The sequence below is a fragment of the Danio rerio genome, chromosome 25, assembly GCF_049306965.1.
Source record: "Danio rerio strain Tuebingen ecotype United States chromosome 25, GRCz12tu, whole genome shotgun sequence".
NCBI classification, from domain to species: Eukaryota; Metazoa; Chordata; class Actinopteri; order Cypriniformes; family Danionidae; genus Danio; species Danio rerio.
Genome location: NC_133200.1, coordinates 22,791,714 through 22,810,088, shown reverse-complemented (window position 1 = coordinate 22,810,088; position 18,375 = coordinate 22,791,714). Strand labels below are relative to the sequence as shown.

General features: G+C 35.3%; 1 protein-coding gene across 2 annotated transcripts in view; it reads left to right on the top strand.

The window, feature by feature from the left end:
* Nucleotides 1-18,375, top strand: part of dock4a (dedicator of cytokinesis 4a) — a 199,976-nt gene that overhangs the window by 128,478 nt on the left and 53,123 nt on the right. For both annotated transcript variants that reach the window (XM_073943142.1, XM_005170698.6), the window contains 8 exons: nt 3,957-4,149; nt 8,415-8,539; nt 8,901-9,035; nt 13,628-13,726; nt 14,085-14,179; nt 14,267-14,342; nt 16,209-16,309; nt 16,612-16,670. In XM_073943142.1, coding sequence (XP_073799243.1) covers nt 3,957-4,149; nt 8,415-8,539; nt 8,901-9,035; nt 13,628-13,726; nt 14,085-14,179; nt 14,267-14,342; nt 16,209-16,309; nt 16,612-16,670 — 883 coding nt within the window. The remainder of the gene's footprint in view (nt 1-3,956; nt 4,150-8,414; nt 8,540-8,900; nt 9,036-13,627; nt 13,727-14,084; nt 14,180-14,266; nt 14,343-16,208; nt 16,310-16,611; nt 16,671-18,375) is intronic.

Below are 18,375 nucleotides of genomic sequence, written 5' to 3'. Positions count from 1 at the left end.
ATAGCATTATACAAAAGCAAATTGTCACAGATAAACTGAAAAAGCCCCCCGAGATGAAGAAGGCATGAAGGCAGTTTCTTTAATATTAATGTAGGCTTGAAAACAATTTGTTTTTGTAATATTTTAATCCTTTATATGTATATCCTATTTATATTCTTATTATATCCTATATATATCCTTAATAGATATTTGCGTATTGCTCTACATCTTTTGTGTATTAAGCAGTGTGTAACCAAGGTGCACAACTAACGCACTCTGCGCTGGACAATAGACCGGCTTTGTTTTTGGTCTATTGAAAAATCTTTTATAATTTCTCAAAATAGCCACATGCTAGCAATACACACCTATGGGTGCACATATGAGCGCAAATGCATTTGCTATTTAAACAGCGTGTTGCAAAACGTCAAAACGACTCTTGCGCCAAGCTGAAACTAGCAAACAACAATTGCGTCGCGCCTTGCGCCACATTGCACCGGGTGTATGATAGGGCCTATTGAGTGTATGTTGAACTATAATGACAAAACAAGGTATTGCTGCACATACAGATGCTCTTATTGACCGTTTAGAGCTTGGGGGATGCGCAAATGTCAAATATGCAATTATTATGCATACAGTGCATCTGAAAATATTTGTAGCGCTTCACTTTTTCCACATTTTTTATGTTACAGCCTTATTCCAAAATGGAATAAACTCATTTATTTCCTCAAAATTCTACACACAATACCCCCTAATGACAGTGTGAAAAAAGAGTTTTTAAAATTGTTGGGAATTTATTAAAAATAAAAAAAATAAAAAAAATCCCATGTACAGAAGTATTCACAGCCTTTGCTAAATACTTTGTTGATGCACCTTTGGCAGCAATTACAGCCTTACGTCTTTTTGAATATGCCTCAAGCTTGGCACACCTGTCTTTGGGAATTTTTGCCCATTCCTTTTTGCAATACCTCTCAAGCTCTATCAGGTTGGACGAGAAGCAATGGTGTACAGCCATTTTCAGATCTCTCCAGAGATGTTCAATAGGATTTAGATCTGGGCTCTGGCTGGGCCACTCAAGAGCACTCTGAAGCAGGTTTTCATTCAGGATGTCTCTGTACATTGCTGCATTCATCTTTCCCTTTATTCTGACTAGTCTTCCAGTTCCTGCTGCTGAAAATCATCCCCACAGCATGATGCTGCCACCACCATGCTTCATTGTAGGCATGGTATTAGCCTGGTGATGAGGCTAAGGCATGGTATTAGGCCTGGTATTAGCCTGGTGATGAGGCTAAGGCATGGTATTAGGCATGGTATTAGGCATGGTATTAGCCTGGTGATGAGCGGTGCCTGGTTTTCTCCAAACGTAACGCCTGGCATTCACTCCAAAGAGTTCCATTTTAGTCTCATCAGACCAGAGAAGATTTTTTCGTATGGACTGAGCATCCATACATCTATCTATCTATAAGACGTTCTTCAGAAGAAAAAATATAGTAGGAAATACAGTGAAACATTCCTTGTTCTATTAAGCATTATTTGGGAAATAATTGGAAAAAATAAATCACAGGAGGGCTACTATTTTTGTCTCCAACTGTATATGGACATGCAGCCTAAATCAATCAGTTCACACACTAACAGTACACTAATTAGCAATGTTTATCAAGCACTGCTCTTCGTTTTTCAACCCGACCCACATTTGTTCTGTTAGCATAGCGGCGTCTAAAGCTCAGTGAGCCCATAGAGAGCTAATCCGCTCTCGATATACACAAACAGAGACGCACGCTGAGCTTGCTAAAAGCCCAGCACACACACTGTCGCGGCCCGTCAAACTCTGCGTGTCCATCGGGCCGCCGTTCACACATTCACTAACACCGAAACCCTCAGTCAGGTCTGTTCTTGTTCTGGAGGCCCAGCAGGAGAGCAGATTTCAATTAACACTGCCAAGAAAACAAAGCGTCTTTGGACACCGAGGCATAATCCAAAAACACATGCAGACGACTGGATTTGGGCCAGGTTTATGTGTGTGTTCTTGTGTGTGTGTGCGCCTTCGTTTACATCTGTTGTTTGACGTCTCCTGCTGCGCCAAAGGAATGATTTTCACTATATCACTGTGCAAATGTGTTTGGAGGAAGATGATAGTGCTGTGACAATTATTCTGCAAAATATTGAATTGCATATTACACACATTAACTCCGTCTCTTGGGTTATAATTAATGAGTGTTAATAAGCATTTGGTTTTCGTATTAAAGGAACACTCATCCAATTGTTTATCGAGATTTGTTTTCAAGGCTTTTTTCTGTGAGATTGTTGCCAAATGTGTGGCTTTTTCTTTTATTAATAAGAAAGAAAATATATCAAAACTCGTGTAAAATCTTATTATGAATAAATATACAAAATAAAAATGTATATTATCTATTAAATGAGTTTGAATTAGGGATTATTAATTCATATTTATATGTAATTAGATTTTGCTATGTCTATATATCACAAAATAATGAGTTATATAAATATTTGAATCTTTTACTGCTCAAATGGAATGTTATGTTAAATATAAAAAAAATCTTTACTGTAGTTTTTTATGCTGGCATGTAATTAAATTCATAAGTTTATTCATATTAAAATGGCTATTTTCTTACAAACTAGGTTTTAGACCATTAAAATAATACTAATAATAATTCTTATAATAATACTACTACTAATAATAGTAATAATAATAATAATAATAATAATATATTATTATTATTAATATCATTATTATTGTTGTTGTATTATAATCTTAATTATATAATAACAATTATAATTATTACTTTTATTATTAATATTATTATTATTATTTTTTTAGTAGTATTATTACAGCTCTAGTTAAATATTTCTAAATAATAAATAATAATATTATATTATTATTATTACAGCTCTAGTTAAATATATTTTAAATAATAAATTATTATTATTATTGTTGTTGTTATTATTATTATTATTATTATTCTTGCCATTATCCAAAACAATCAATTGATCAACATGTTTTGTAAAATATAATTTTAAGTAAATAAAATAAATACAATATACAATAATGAAATCATATAACCATAAATGTTTAAACTAAGAATGAATAAAATAGTGTTTTAAATACATAAAAATATAATATCATATGCCTTAATGCCTTTGGATATTTTACACCAATATGAGAAATTTATTAGTTATTATTACTACATTTATTTTATTACTTTATTAATATAATATATATTGTAACATATTAATATTATAATATAATATTATTATATTACTCTATTATATTACTATATGTTATTTCTTGTTCATCATATTATCTCAAAACAATAAATACTGATTAAACATTAATTAACAATTACATTGGATATTTTTGATTTTATTGATTAAACAGTATTTCATTATTTCTGGTTTAAATATTTTTATTATTAGAAATTTTAGCAGACATTTACTCGTAAATACACTTTTTTAAATACAAACAAAACTTACATTTTGACAATTATACATTCAAAAACAAACAAACATACAAAAAAACAACAATAACAACCCATTAAACAAAAAAATAAACCCGCTTTCCTTTAATCAACCACAAATTAGTGTTATCCATTGGTAAAAGTAGGTACTAAAGGCATAGTAAACATATTAATCACCAGTTTGTAGAAATGAAATAAAAAGGGACCAAATTTTTTCAAATAGCAAAACCTTGTCAATTAGGGTATACTGGATTTTTTTAGACATGTAATGTACTCATTAACATAAAAAACAAACTGTTTTTGAACCTGTGTAAGTCAAAAACAATTCTTCAGAAACTCCAAATGATTAATGATTTCTTATCCTTCCCCTGCCACACCAGAGAAGCATTTTTTTCGGCTAAATATAATATAGAAGATGCACAACACATTCAGAATCTGCATGTCCTGTATTTACCTCACAGAGCGTGACGGTGTGTATTAGTACTTATGTCTATGTTTCTCCAGGCCGTGTTCCTGCGATCCTTCCCCACTGTGAGCTGCGAGCTGCTAAAGATCTTCAGTATGAGAGAGGTGGCGAATGTGGCCAGAGACACACTGAACAGCCTGCCCACCCTCACACACACCGACTGCCCCCTGCAGCCCGTCAAACTGCAGTGCATGGCCAAAACTGTGGAGAGCCCACTCTACACTAACACAGGTGAAACACACACTGCTGAAAATAGCAAACACCTTTTTTTTCACCTGACACTTTTTGGCTTTGCACTAGAGTTTTTTTTTTTTTTTTTTTTAAGTTTATTGTAAAGAAAACATCCAGAATACATCTTGATGTTTCTTTTGTCACACTTTATTTATTTATTTATTTATTTATTTTTGCTTTCCATAAACTGTTTATTTATTTATTTATTTATTTATTTATTTGTTTGTTTGTTTATTTTTAAGTTCAATGTAAAGAATACATTCAGGATACATTTTAGGTGTTACTTTTGTCACACTGTATTTATTTATTTATTTATTTATTTATTTATTTTTATTAAATTTGTATGTGCTGAATTTTTTGGCTTTCCTTAAGGTGTTTGTTTGTTTGTTTGTTTGTTTGTTTGTTTGTTTGTTTGTTCATTTAATGTGCAGAAAAAATCCATAAAATGTTTTAGGTGTTTTTTTTTGTCACACTTTATTTTTTTGTTATTAATTTTATTTAGTTTTTTTTTAACAAAATTTGGTTGGATTTGATCTTTTGGCTTTCCCTTATTGTTTATTTTTATTTATTTCTAAGTCTAATGTAAAGAAAACATTTGTATTACATTTTAGGTGTTTTTTTGTCACAATTTTATTTACTGATTGATTTTTTGAATTTGTGTGTGTACAATTTGGCTTTTTGCCCTTCCATAAAGTGTTTTTTTTTTTTTTTCATGAATTATTTTTGTGTCTAAATCTAATGTAAAGATTGTATTTAAATTAGAGCTGTCAAAATTTGCGTGTTAACGCATGTGATTAATTTGAAATATTTAACGCATTAAAAAAATTACGCAATTAACACAGTTGCAGCTTTTTTTATTTTCTGTTGTGGCTGATGTGTGTTACATGTGCAAAGAAATATGGATAAGATCAAGGAAGCACTTTTAGAAGGAAAGTTTCTGCATGGCGAATGGAAAGAAAAACTTCAGCATTTCGTGACTCGGGTGGTCCTTTAAGCTAATCAAAAATAGCTGCTTACATAGTAGACTCTTAATCAGAGTCTTATCATAATCATAAAATCTAAGTATTTGTCTCGATCAGGGTTTGGGGAAAAAGGAGTGAGGACACAAGTGCAGACAAAATATTGTTTTTTATTAGTAACAAAATAAAATAAGACTCAGGGAAGTGGGGGAAAACATTAAATAAAACGACAAAAAACAAACTTGACTAAACTGCCAGGAAAAGGCAGGGCTGGACAGGGCTTGACACAACAGGACAGGGAAATAATCGACGATGAATTGGCACAGGACAGCAGACATGGGGAGAATATAAGCAGAAGTAAATTAATACCTAAACGGGTGAACCTAATAAACTAATAATGGGTTAACAAGGAGGATGGGACTAGACAATAGACAGGACATGACACAAAAAGACAACACAAGCCATGCGCTCACATAAAATGAGACTAGAACACACAGCCAATTAGAAAACTCATTAACCGCGTGTTCACAAGACAATACATAAGCAAGCACAACACTAAAGCACACCACAAAAGCACGCAGCCACAATGTAAACATCCAGCAATGTGCTTAGACAACAACAACATAAACAGACGCAAGACACAAGTATACGATAGATGTAAACACCTCACTGTGCGCTCACACATAAACAATGTGCATGTTTCATCTCAGCACCGACCAAAACCAAAACCAACCAAACTGAAATGCTGAGAATAAAACACAGAGATGCCGACAGAACAAAACACAAAAACGAGTAGAGCGCCCATCCCAAGCACGCACAGACCCTGGCGCCCGCACCCAGAGACACACACAATGTCAGAAAACAAGTGCTCGACCCGAGAAAACTCGAGCCGAGCACAATAGGACAGAACAAGACAGAGCTAGTTTCTGGACTCTCCCACCAAAACAAGAGTTTACAAGACCAGAGTGGCAGAACCCTTACAGTATTGGTGTCCATGTAAATGTACTCAATGAAAGTGCCAGATGATGCTGCAAGCTGTCAAAGACCCAAATTCCTCTGCCTTTAAGTTGATTCCTTGCGCCTCAAATGTTTCATTAAGTTAGAAGTGTTTCCCCCTAAACGCAACTTTTGTGGAGCGTCTGCTTCACGTTGTTGTGTCAGAATTCTTGTGAAATACAGCCATGCTTTAGAACGCTATTTAAAATTTGCTTCGTTTAAGAATGCGATCATGCGTGTTGATGAATCTGATACAGGACGCTCACCGGATGCGCTGCACTGCGTGCATTGTCTGTCTGTCTGTCTGTCTTTGTGTGTGTGTGTGTGTGCGCGTTGTGTGTGCGTTTTCTAGCAACAAGGCCAAACGCTTGACATCCACTTAGAATCCAATATGGACATCATTTTTGTTTGTTATTGACATTGATTGTTTTGAAAGTCAAATGGCACTTACATGCCTGTGTTTTTATTTCTGTAATAAATATGGCTTTTCGCGATTAATCATGATTAAATAAAAAAAGTGTAATTAATTAGTTAATGTTTTTAATCAATTGACATAAATTTTATCAATTGACAGCCTTAATTTAAATTTTTTTTTTTTATAAAATTCTAAATGTTATGAATTTGTGTGTGCAGAATTTGACATTTTTGGCTTTCCTAAGTGTATATAAATGAATAATGACAAGTATGTCAAACAAATCTACATCAATTTAGTTTTTCATTTTGAACCTGACTTTTCAATTTAGTGTGTCAGATTTTGCTGCAATTCATGCAAATATTTATTTTTTCACGCACATTTTTAAGCTCAACTTTAATGAAAGGAAATTTGTTTATTTCATTTGTCATTTGTTAGGTCATGTTCATTGCATTTATGTAATATTTTTATTTATAAAGATCTTTGCAGAAACTTGAAATACAACAAAAAAGTTTTTTTTTTATTGGGGTGGGGGATTATACATGATGTTTAACAGAGCAAGGACTGATAACATTTTTTCTTCTGGAGAAAGTCTTATTTGCTTAACTTCGGCTAGAATAAAAGCGTTTTTTAATTTTTTAAAACCCATTTTAGGACAAAATTATTAGCCCCTTTAAGCTAACTTTTTTTTTTGATAGACTACAGAACAAACCATAGTTGTACAATAACTTGTCTAATTACCTTAGCCTGCCCAGTAACCCAAATAACCTAGTTAAGCCTTTAAATGTCACTTTAAGCTGTATAGAAGTGTCTTGGAAAATATCTAGTCAATTATTATTTACTGTCATCATGGCAAATATAAAATAAATCAGATGAGTTATTAAAACTTTTATGTTTAGAAATGTGTTTAAAAAAATCTGCTCTCCTTTAAACAGAAATAAGGGGAAAAAAATAAACAGGGGGCTAATAATTCAGGGGGGCTAATAATTCTGACTTCAACTCTATAATACATTTTTTTGCCTGTTCACCAAGATGGCTTCTGTGATTTTATATATATATTGAGGAAAACAACATAATATTTAGTCAAGACAGAAAATTTTAAAAATGAACTGACAGCTCTAATAAAACAAGAAATATAAAAATAAATCATATATGGGGATAAGGTTAATAGAGTCGAGTAGTTGTCATACCTTGAAATATTACCAAAAGAAACCACAGTGAATCACAACTGGATTTTTTTAGAATGATACTTAAGTAGTAGATTAAAAGATGTATTCACAACATATTGTTATGTTTGCTTATTTTATTCTAAGTATGAAACAGGTGTCTTTATTAAATAAAAAAATAGCAGATGCTTGACTCAGTAAATGTATTATTATTATTGTTATTGTTGTTGTTGTTGTTGTTGTTAATTATTTGTCAATTAAAGTATGATCGATTAACATTTATTTAAAAAGTATTTAAATGATATATAATGTGCAAAATATAAAATTATTATATTATTCATATAATAATGATAATTATTAAAAACATATACTATAATCATTTATTACATTTAAATGAGGGATAATAAATAGGTAATTAAAAATATGTAAATCTATTTACAGCTTTAGTGAAATAGCATTTAAAAAATTCAGTAATAAAAGTTGCTAATGGTAATTTCATTTGATATATTTGTTAACCTTATTTAAAAAAAAACATCTTAAAAATGTAAGTATTGATGAATGATTTCATGTTTGAACTGCGCTGCTATACCAGTGCAACATCCATTGTGTCTATTATTTTACAGTATTCATTTCCATTATTTTCATCATCCAGACTTTTTAGAAATTGTGTATCAAGTATGTGGTCTGTAATAAGCTTAACAGATGCTTGTGTTTGTGTGTGTGTTTGGTTAGAGTCCCGGTGTGTGCTGTTGCCTGTGGTCCTGCGTCTGCTACACACACACCTGCAGGAGCAAAGGGAGCTGGTTCTGTGTGCAAACATCCTCAGCAGCATGTTGACTCTTCACACTCCTGCCACGGTCAGTCTCTCAAGCAGCTCATTTCATAGTCAGGATGTAGCTTTATATATATATATATATATATATATATATATATATATATATATATATATATATATATATATATATATATATATATATATATATATATATATATTTTATATTTATATTTATATATATATAATTCCATTGACAGCCCTTTTATATTAATAAAAATATTTCATCACATTTAATTTACTGATTTAAAAAAATAATAATTTATAAAGAAGATATTCCTAATTTTTTTATCCATTTTTATCAAATAGCACACATATTATTTAATTACAAAAAATAATTAAATAATATAATCGAATCAAATATCTTTCCTCTGACCTCTCTGTAGGACTGTGGTGTGTCGGACGAGGTGAATCTGGTCATGGAGAGTCTGTCTGGAGTTTTACTCCGAACCATCCTAGAAGTGACCAACCGTCCGCAGCCCTCTGCCTCCTCCTTGCGCCTACAGTACCAGGATGTCACTGTGAGGGTCATCTTTTATTTTCACTACAACAGAATGCTTTTTTGTCAATCCACTTGTTAAATTGTGAATTACAGTATGTTATACTGTTTCCAAGACAAAACATTTACTGATTTGACTAGACCTAGAGCTCTGCATTGGACCTTTGCTGAATTTCCAACCAGAAGCTGGAGCCCAAACTGGAGCCCAAACCCAAACCCTCTACGAATAACATTAACATTAAAGGGATAGTTTACCCATATTGAAAGTTCTGTTACCATTTATTCACCCTTTACTTGTTGAGGTTTTTCTGTTAAACACATTTTGAAGAAAACTGGAAACCTGTAACTATTGACATCCATAGTTTTAGTTTTTTCTGCTATGGAAGCTGATGGTTACATGTTTTCAGCTTTCTTCATAATATCCCCTTTAGTGTTCAACAGCAAAAAAAAAGAAATTTAAAGGTTTTAAACCAAATGTGGGTGAGTAGATTTTCACTTTTGGGTGAACTACCCCTTTAGAATATTTCGCACATTAAAGCAGTGTTTTTTAACTGTTTTGAGTGGGTCGATAGGGATGACGCTGCGGAGATCTGCTACCCAAAAGAGGGGAGACCTGCTGACAGCCTGTGGACTAGCCCCAAGGGGGGGAGTACATGAAAGAGGATGGTTAGCGGGGAGAGAAGACACAAGCCCGCCTTCAAAGAAGGGGGGACTAAACCGTAATTGAGTGATCTTATGGTATCGCCAACAGGGCATCACACATAGCAGGCACCTATACCCAGAACGCGGGCTGACCAGCGGGCATGCCAACAACGTAACTGTCCAACACCTGACTCCTCCACTGAGTCCGATGCTGGGGGCCTCGGAGGAACTCTGCAGGGTTCGTCAAATGGGGAACTGAGCTGACAAAGCTGAAAAAGCGCAAGCATCTCGGTGTTAGGGAGAATGGCGCAGCAAATGTGTTTCAACACCTTAACCGAATTGTTTCCTCAGTCACCAAGGGTTACCTAATAACCTTGAGGAAACTGGCTCCTCTTGCAAATTGTTAAAGATCTTGCTAGGCTCACTACCTGATCCTTAAACAGCGTGGTAGGAACCTTGAGCACATAGCCGGGCCGGGGTCTCAGAACAACATAAGAGTAGGACTGCCCAAATTCTTGGCACAAGTCACTGACTGAAAATGCCTCCAGGTCCCCAACCCTCTTAATCGATGCCAACGCGACCAGCAGAGCTGTCTTCAAGGATAGAAATCACAAGGATACTGAATTGAGTGGTGCGAAGGGATCCTCAAGTAGGCTCGTTAGCACTACTGCGAGATCCCAAGAGGGCATGAGAGGGGGGAAACATTCGCCTTGCACCTTTGAGGAACCAGATTATGAGGTTATACCTCCCCACGGTGCCGCCATCCACCGCATCATGATGAGCGGAAATAGCAGCCACTTAAACCTTCAGTGTGGAGGGTGTCAGCCTTCCCTCCTACCTGTCCTGAAGGAAAGAAAGCACAACACTGATCTAGCAAGTTCAGGGGTCTTCTCGGCGAGAAGCGCACAATTCAGTGAAGAGACTTCAATTCAGGGCGTTGACATGCCTTGTAGAGGGTGCTCTACCCTAAGTGATGGTGTTAACCACTGCCATCGGTAGGTTACCTATGTCTTCTTCGCGTCCATGGACCACACCTGTAGGTTCCACAGATCTGGGAAAGGGTGCCAGATGGTGCCCGGTCCCTGATAGAGTAGGTCCTCCCTCAAATGGACCCGCCAGGGGGGACCATCGTGAGAAGGGAGAGTTTTGTTATCCAGGTCTGCTTGGGCCAGAGAGGCGCAACTAGCAAGACCTACTCCTCGTCCTCCCTGACGTTCTGACGTTGCACAGTGACTGCGCGAGTAGGCTCACTGGGGGAACACACATTTGCACAAGCCTTGAGGCAAGCTATGGGCCAGTGCATCCATGCTGAGAGAGCCCTCAGTCAGGGAAAAAAACCCACTGGCAATGGGCGTTCTTGGAAGAAGCAAGCAGATCAACCTGGGTTTCCCTAAAGCCCACCCATATCAGCTGAATAGACTCAGGGTGGAGTCGGCATTCTCCCGGGGTTAGGAGCTGCCGTGAGAGCCAGTCGGCCGGGGGGGTGGTGGGGGGGTGTTGCTGTTTGCCTGCAAGATACTCAGTTCTGCGCCCTCGGCGAAAAGCAGTGGATGTGGATGGCTCGGTGGGAGGGAGCGGTCTTACGATCCCGCCGTTAGCTTATATCACCCATCACCTCCGACTGAATATTCATCACACATTGACAGCCCACCCTCCAAGGATGGTGAGGATAAAAGTGCATGCAGATCAGGCAGAAAAAAGTGCCCTCAAAACTGCGTGAGCTTACTGTGCACTTCCGGGAAGAAGGGGACGGAAGGCTTTGAAGGTCTTGCCTCCTTCTATCCTCCACTTAACACCCATCTAGTCGGTCCAGTCGCGGGGCTGGGAGATAAACCATCTCCAGGCCTATGTCCGAAGCAGCCCGGGAAAGCATGGCCATTATGTCTGCTTTTTAGATGCCAACGCTGTGCTCTCCAACCCAGAGGGAGAGAGGGAGCGGGTTCGCATCCTCATCAGACAATGACAGCCCAACTTCCAATGCAGCGATGGATATCTGGTCCTTGTTGTCATCAAGTGAAAGAGCAACCATCCAAAGACGGAGCGCTTCTCTTCACCTGAAGCTTGGATGGAGCACGTGGAGGAGCAAAAGGTCTGCAGCCTGAAGGCGGTGGATTTACTACTACTGTAACCCTCAGATCTGCCCGAGTGCCGACCGCAGTGTAGGGGCCAACTGGGGTGGGTGGCTCATTTGCAAGAGCTTGCCGCGATCTTAACTGCGCAACATACATGACAGCACAGTGACGCCATGCACTGCCCGCGAGCACGCATTTACATGCTGGACCCCCAAACATGAAACCCTGTGCTTGTGCCCATCATCCGGGGACAGGAAACCACCGCATCAAGAAACGCACGGTCGGAGCGATGTCTTGAAAAAGACGTGCTGCACAACCGTGTTGCTCTTTTAGGAAAGATTTTTTTTCTATATATAAACCACTCTTGGGAGGACTGGACCCAAAGAATGCCAGACAATGAATATCTGCGCTATTGACCTGGAGAAGTTGCTACTCGATCTCTTTCTGTAGACACATGTTGGTGATGCCCTCAAAGACTCTCTCAGAAGCTTGTGAAAGGCGCTGAACGCGAAAAGGATGTCGAGCATTGCACTATTGATTGTCATTGATGCCAGCTGTGCATGCTGACGCCCCCAACTTATTGGTATTTCATTGGCCCGATTTTATACTCTTTCAGATGATTGGTTTCTGACGAAAACGCCATAGAGGAAGTTTCCACATTGCATTGGAGTTCTCCATCCGAAGAGGAACTAATTATTTCTTTGATAACTGGAAAGGAATGTTTGAAATTATCGGTTTACAATATACTGATGCCCTGTTTTTCTAGGCTTTATTGGTGATAATGGTCAGAAATGTTGGACCAATATTGCCTTTTAGCATATAAGCAGAGGACATAAACTAGCCGGACAGTAATGTGTGAATTGTGTAGTGGGCTAAATGCCATAATAAAAAATACATTTAAAAAGTAACCCATGTTCTGTTGTTATTAACATATTAATAAACTTTAATAGGTAGAACTGTCCGAAATATGAACAAAAGCAAGTGATGCATCAATATGCTTGAATAGTGATATTATTTAAGTGATGATTGAATAATTATAAAAATCTTCATAATCATTAAAATAATTGACAAAAATAATTAGTTTAAAAAAATCTTGAAGGTTATTATTGACATGACGTAGTTCCAGAAACTTTCTACTTCTTTGTTTATTCGTCTGATTTCTCGGTCGGTTTCTTTTGACCAGCCCCTGTTGTTTTAAAAAATGGCAAACGCATCAAGTATACAAACCTAGTTTGTTTTGTGAGGTGCACGCACGTGGTGCCAGACAAAAGTATAAATTAACCTTTACCCTATTTGCCTAGTTACGCCTTTAAATCAGACTTTGAGCTGAAAACTAGTATCGTGAAAAAACATCTAGTATAATTTTTATGTACTGTCATCATGGATAAGATAAAATGAATCAGTTATCAGAAATTAGCTGTTAAAACTATTATGTTAAGAAATGTGTTAACAAAATCTCTGTTAAACAAAAATGTTGGGGGAAAAAAATTAAAAAGTTAAAAGGAGTGCTAATAATTCTGACTCTATGTAAATGATTTTGACCCAATCATAACAGCCTCATGAATTTCATGTTCAGGATAGATTTATGAAGAGTTACAGTATGTTGTCTTGGTGATGTCAAGTTGTCGGTATGAAGTATTTACATAATACTTCATGAAAGTCAAGCAAAGACATCTCAAACAATGTCACCTTTACTATTAAAATGACCCAACTGAACTAATAACACTTAATGACAGTTTCCGTAAGCATGATTTAAAATCTCATGCTTCAGTTAATTATTAAGAAGTTTTCATAAGAGGCTTACGAACTACCCTTCGGGCAAAGTGTTATCGAGGCGCATGACATCTGACTGAAGAAGTGGATTGAATAACAAAACTGATCATTTTTTTGTGTGTTTCAGGGTGAATTTGTGGCCTGTTTGCTCACGCTGCTTCGACAGCTGAAGGATAAAGAATACCAGCAGCTTCTCAGCCGATTTCCTACTAAAGATGAACTAACGGTAAAATCATTCCACACATAGTAGTAACTATCAAATAACGTTCTTTAGGGATTAAACCTAGACCGAATATTGCAAACATTGACATATAAAATCTTGTTACAGTAAATAAGTAAATAAAAACATCTGCACATAATATTTTATAAAACATATTTCATTTACATTTAAATGCTATAGAATAATTTATTTTCTGTCAGATTGTAGCTTAAAAACACAAAGAAGATTCGTGTGTGTGTGTACTGAACAAAATGGTTACTATTTTAACATAAAGAAATTAAATGTAATAAACGTTGCCAGATTGTGGCATTTTAAATAGCTTATTTTGCTAAATGTACAATATCTTATGTTGTTTTTTCTCCAGAGTTTTCTCCTGCAGTTATTCACAGTCTTCAGGATATTGATTCGACCGGATATGTTTCCAAAAGACTGGACCGTGATGAGGCTGGTCGCTAATAAGTAAGAGCAGGAAACCAGACTTAAAGGATTCAGGTAAAATACAGGATTGCTTTAAAGTGTTTGACAATTTGCTTTGTTTGTGTTTAGCGTCATCATTACCACCATCTTGTATCTTTCTGACACCCTGAGAAACAGTTTCCTAAATGAGAAATTTGACTTCAAGGTGAGGAGATTTTATATTTACATACTTTTCAAAAGTAAATTTTTTAGTTTTTTGTTTAAGAAAGTACTGATTTTATTCATTAAATTTATCAAAGGTGATAGTAAAACTTGTAATGTTGCAAATATTTAAATTTAAATACATTTTGTTTGGTAATCTGTACATTTATCAAATAATCTGGAAAGAAGAATTATGCTTGTTATGCATAATTGTGTTGGCTGATCTCTCATTTAATATTATTGTTAAATATTAATATCACTTGGTTCATACTTTAGATTTCACACACAGACACACACACATTTCAGTACCTAAAAGAATGTAATAATTTAAGTTACACTAAATATATAATATCAAAAATATAAATATCAAATATTTATTATATTATTTTATTATATATATATATATATATATATATATATATATATATATATATATATATATATATATATATATATATATATATATATATATATATATATATATAAGATATATAAGATATAATAATATATCTTGTAACACAACAGAATGCCAAATGTGCATGCTACAATGATTTCTGAGATAAGTTGGTGCTGTTTAAAATAAAAAAAAGCATTATAAAACTGTGTTTTACTGTATTAACTAAAATAAATAAATTAAGCTAAATTTATTTGGAAATTTTTAATCAAACCAGTATGTTTCAAAAGTTAACACGCAGATTAGTTTATGTTATTATTAAAAATATATATTACTTATTACAAAATAAAATGTTATTTAATAATATTGTAATAATATTTTACTGCAGTAATTATAAAGATTCAAAAAAATTTACATAAAAAAAATAGTTTGTTTTTTGGAATATTCTGTTTTATGCATATTCTGTACAAAATTCAGCAAAATATAGCCTGTCACCTAAAATTTTCATTCAATATGCTAATAAATTCAGATTTTTGGAAAGCACTATGTCTGTGTGTGTGAATGCAGTAGATCAGTGGTTCTCAAACTGTGGTACGCTTTCTTCTAGTGGTGAACATGCTTGAACAAACTTTTAACCCTTTGACGCGTACGATAACACTGAGACTCATGTGATCCGACAGGATTGGCTGTTCCCTGAAGTGTACGATTACACCGCTGTGCTTAGAATGTTTACTTTAGTTCATCGCGTCATCAGATGTTAAAAATCAATCTGCCTGGCGCAGAGCCAGAGGGAGAGGCGTGCAGCGCTTGCAGAGCAGATACTCAGTAGAGAAGCCCTTTTGCAGACCAGTCCTGGTGTGTTGGCATTTCAGTTACATCAAACTGAGGGATTTCCCCATGCTGCATCATTGGTAAAGTAATTATTACAAATGTGTTTAAATGTGTGCTCGTAGTAGTGTAAAATAATGTTTTTTCGATATATAAAGTTATTTGTTTTGTAAAGCAGCGTGGCGTTCGATTTAGTTTGTTACCTCAGATTTAATTAGGTGCTTAATTAGGCCTACTGCACTGTATTTCAATACTGGTCATTAATATGCTGGTACTGTACTTGAAGAGATCATTTTTTTCTGGTACTTGGTCAAAAAAGACCACGTTTGAGAACCACTGCAGTAGATCATCACAATTACTTCAAATCAAAGTGTGGTCAAATAATGTAAGCATGCTCTTCTGACATCAAAATAAAATAAATATGATTTAATATAACATTATCAACATACAACTCAAAGAATTTTTTGTGGACAGATAAAGTTTCCAAAAAAAAAAGGTTTCTTTTCACTGTGCTGTATGAAATCAGAAACCATTATTTTTATTATAATTTTTTATTTATTACTTTTCATCTCTCAGAGCATCATGGGAAGATGGTACCTGCAATGCAGATGATGATAGTGTTTTAATTAGCTGTCTTTTTATCCGTAGGTTTGGGAGTCCTATTTTTATCTCTGCATAATATTCATCAACCAGCCTTGCCTCCAACTGGAAATGTTTCCACCATCTAAGAGGAAAAAAGTTCTGGAGAAGTGAGACATTTTCTTCTTTTTCCTTTTTATAACATCAGACTCCTACTGAGATTGAGATTTGAGGAAGTTATAGAGTGAAACAAAACACTTTGTGTAATGAGACAAGTTATTTAGCAGCAGGTTTGAGGATTTATTGTATTTGGATAACTGGTGGTTTTATACGGTGAGCATTTTGCGAGTTGTATAATAAAGGAAGACCTGTATAAAATGATTAATTCATTATTTTAGGATCATTTATTTTCATTGTAATTAGATTTTGTTGATTTGATTTTAGTTGATTGATTATTTTTGTGTTGTTTAAGGTATGGTGACATGAGAGTGATGATTGGTTGTGAGATTTTCAGCATGTGGCAGCATTTGGGTAAGTTGATGTGTTTAGGATGACTGTTGCTTTTTAGTCAAAATGAAAAATTGATAAAGTGACTTTTCTTTCTTCAGTAGAACATAAAAAAGTCAGCAGCTATAGCACTTTGAAAGTTAAAAAAACTGAAATGTATACAGTACAGGCAAAACAAAATTAGCCTCATGGCTTGCTGAGGCTGTGGATTAAAGGTAATAATGTTGTAAACAATGTTCTCTTCATAAGACCTCCATATATCAGGAATATCTATTCATTATGATTTGCCTATATCTATGTGTGTGTTGTTGTTGTTTTTTACTCTAAAAGTGCAGGTAACCATTAACTTGCAATAAATGAATCACCAAATATCACCCTTTCAGCAAAAAAAAAAAAAAAAAAAAAAACTTTTTTAAATTCACACACAATACAGATAATTTCATTTTTAGAACTGGATTTCACTTTTCTGTCCAAAGGGACAGAACTTAAGGTTTGCAATACTATAATTCACCTCATACTTGGTTTATGTCTTACAGTGCATCCGGAAAATATTCATAGCGCTTCACTTTTTCCACTTTTTATGTTACAGCCTTGTTCCTAAATGGATTACATTAATTTATTTCCTCAAAATTCTACACTCAATGCCCCATAATGACAATGTGACAAAAGATTTTTTTTTAATTGTTGCAAATTTATTAAAAATATAAAGGCTAAAAAAAAATCACATGTACAGTAAGTATTCACAGCCTTTGCTCAATACTTTATTGATGCACCTTTGGCAGCAATTACAGCCTCAAGTCGTTTTGAATATGATGCCACAAGCTTGGCACACCTGTCTTTGGGAATTTTTGCCCATTCCTCTTTGCAGTACCCCTCAAGCCCTTTCAAGTTGGATGAGTAGCAACGGTGTACAGCCATTTTCAGATCTCTCCAGAGATGTTCAATAGGACTTAGGTCTGGGCTCTGGCTTGGCCACTGTAGTGGTTTTCTTGGTTTTTCTCTTACTAAATCAAACTCAGTCTGGAGGTTATGAATATCAGAAGAATATACTTTATTGTCGACAACAAAGGAGAACTTTCAGGAGACCCCCAGTAGCATCTCTGTCTGAAAAATTCTGTCACTCAAATTATAGCCTGTTTAAATAGTCTTCTACACCAGTTTTTTTCTTTGTTCTCCATATGTTACACAAGATCCCTCCTACTTTAACCCTTGACCCCAAATTCCACCTCTGTCATCAGTGTTTCCCTTATTTCTACATATGTCACACAAATTCCACCTAGGTTAACCCCTGACCCAAACCTGGTAAATATATATCTTATCCAGCTATACGTCTCTGTTTACACATGTGTTGCTCTATTCTTATCCATTTCCTGAGACACCTTAGTTGCTTACTCAGGCTTTCTCCCGCTCTCTTCTCATCCACTTCTCGTGACCCTTAGTGGTTTCCTCAGGCCCTTTCTCCTTACATAACACTTTAATTGTTTTAATGGTAGGCAAATCTACAAGCAGATTATACACATATAATTTGAATATATAGATTAACTTCACACTTTAAAGAGTATAAAATCCACTTCACCACTCAAGGACATTCACCAAGTTGTTGTGAAGCCACTCCATTAATATTTTAGGGGTGTACTTTGGGTCATTTTCCTGCTGGAAGATAAACCGTCACCCCAGTCTGAGGTCAAGAGCACTCTGAAGCAGGTTTTCATTCAGGAGGTCTCTGTAC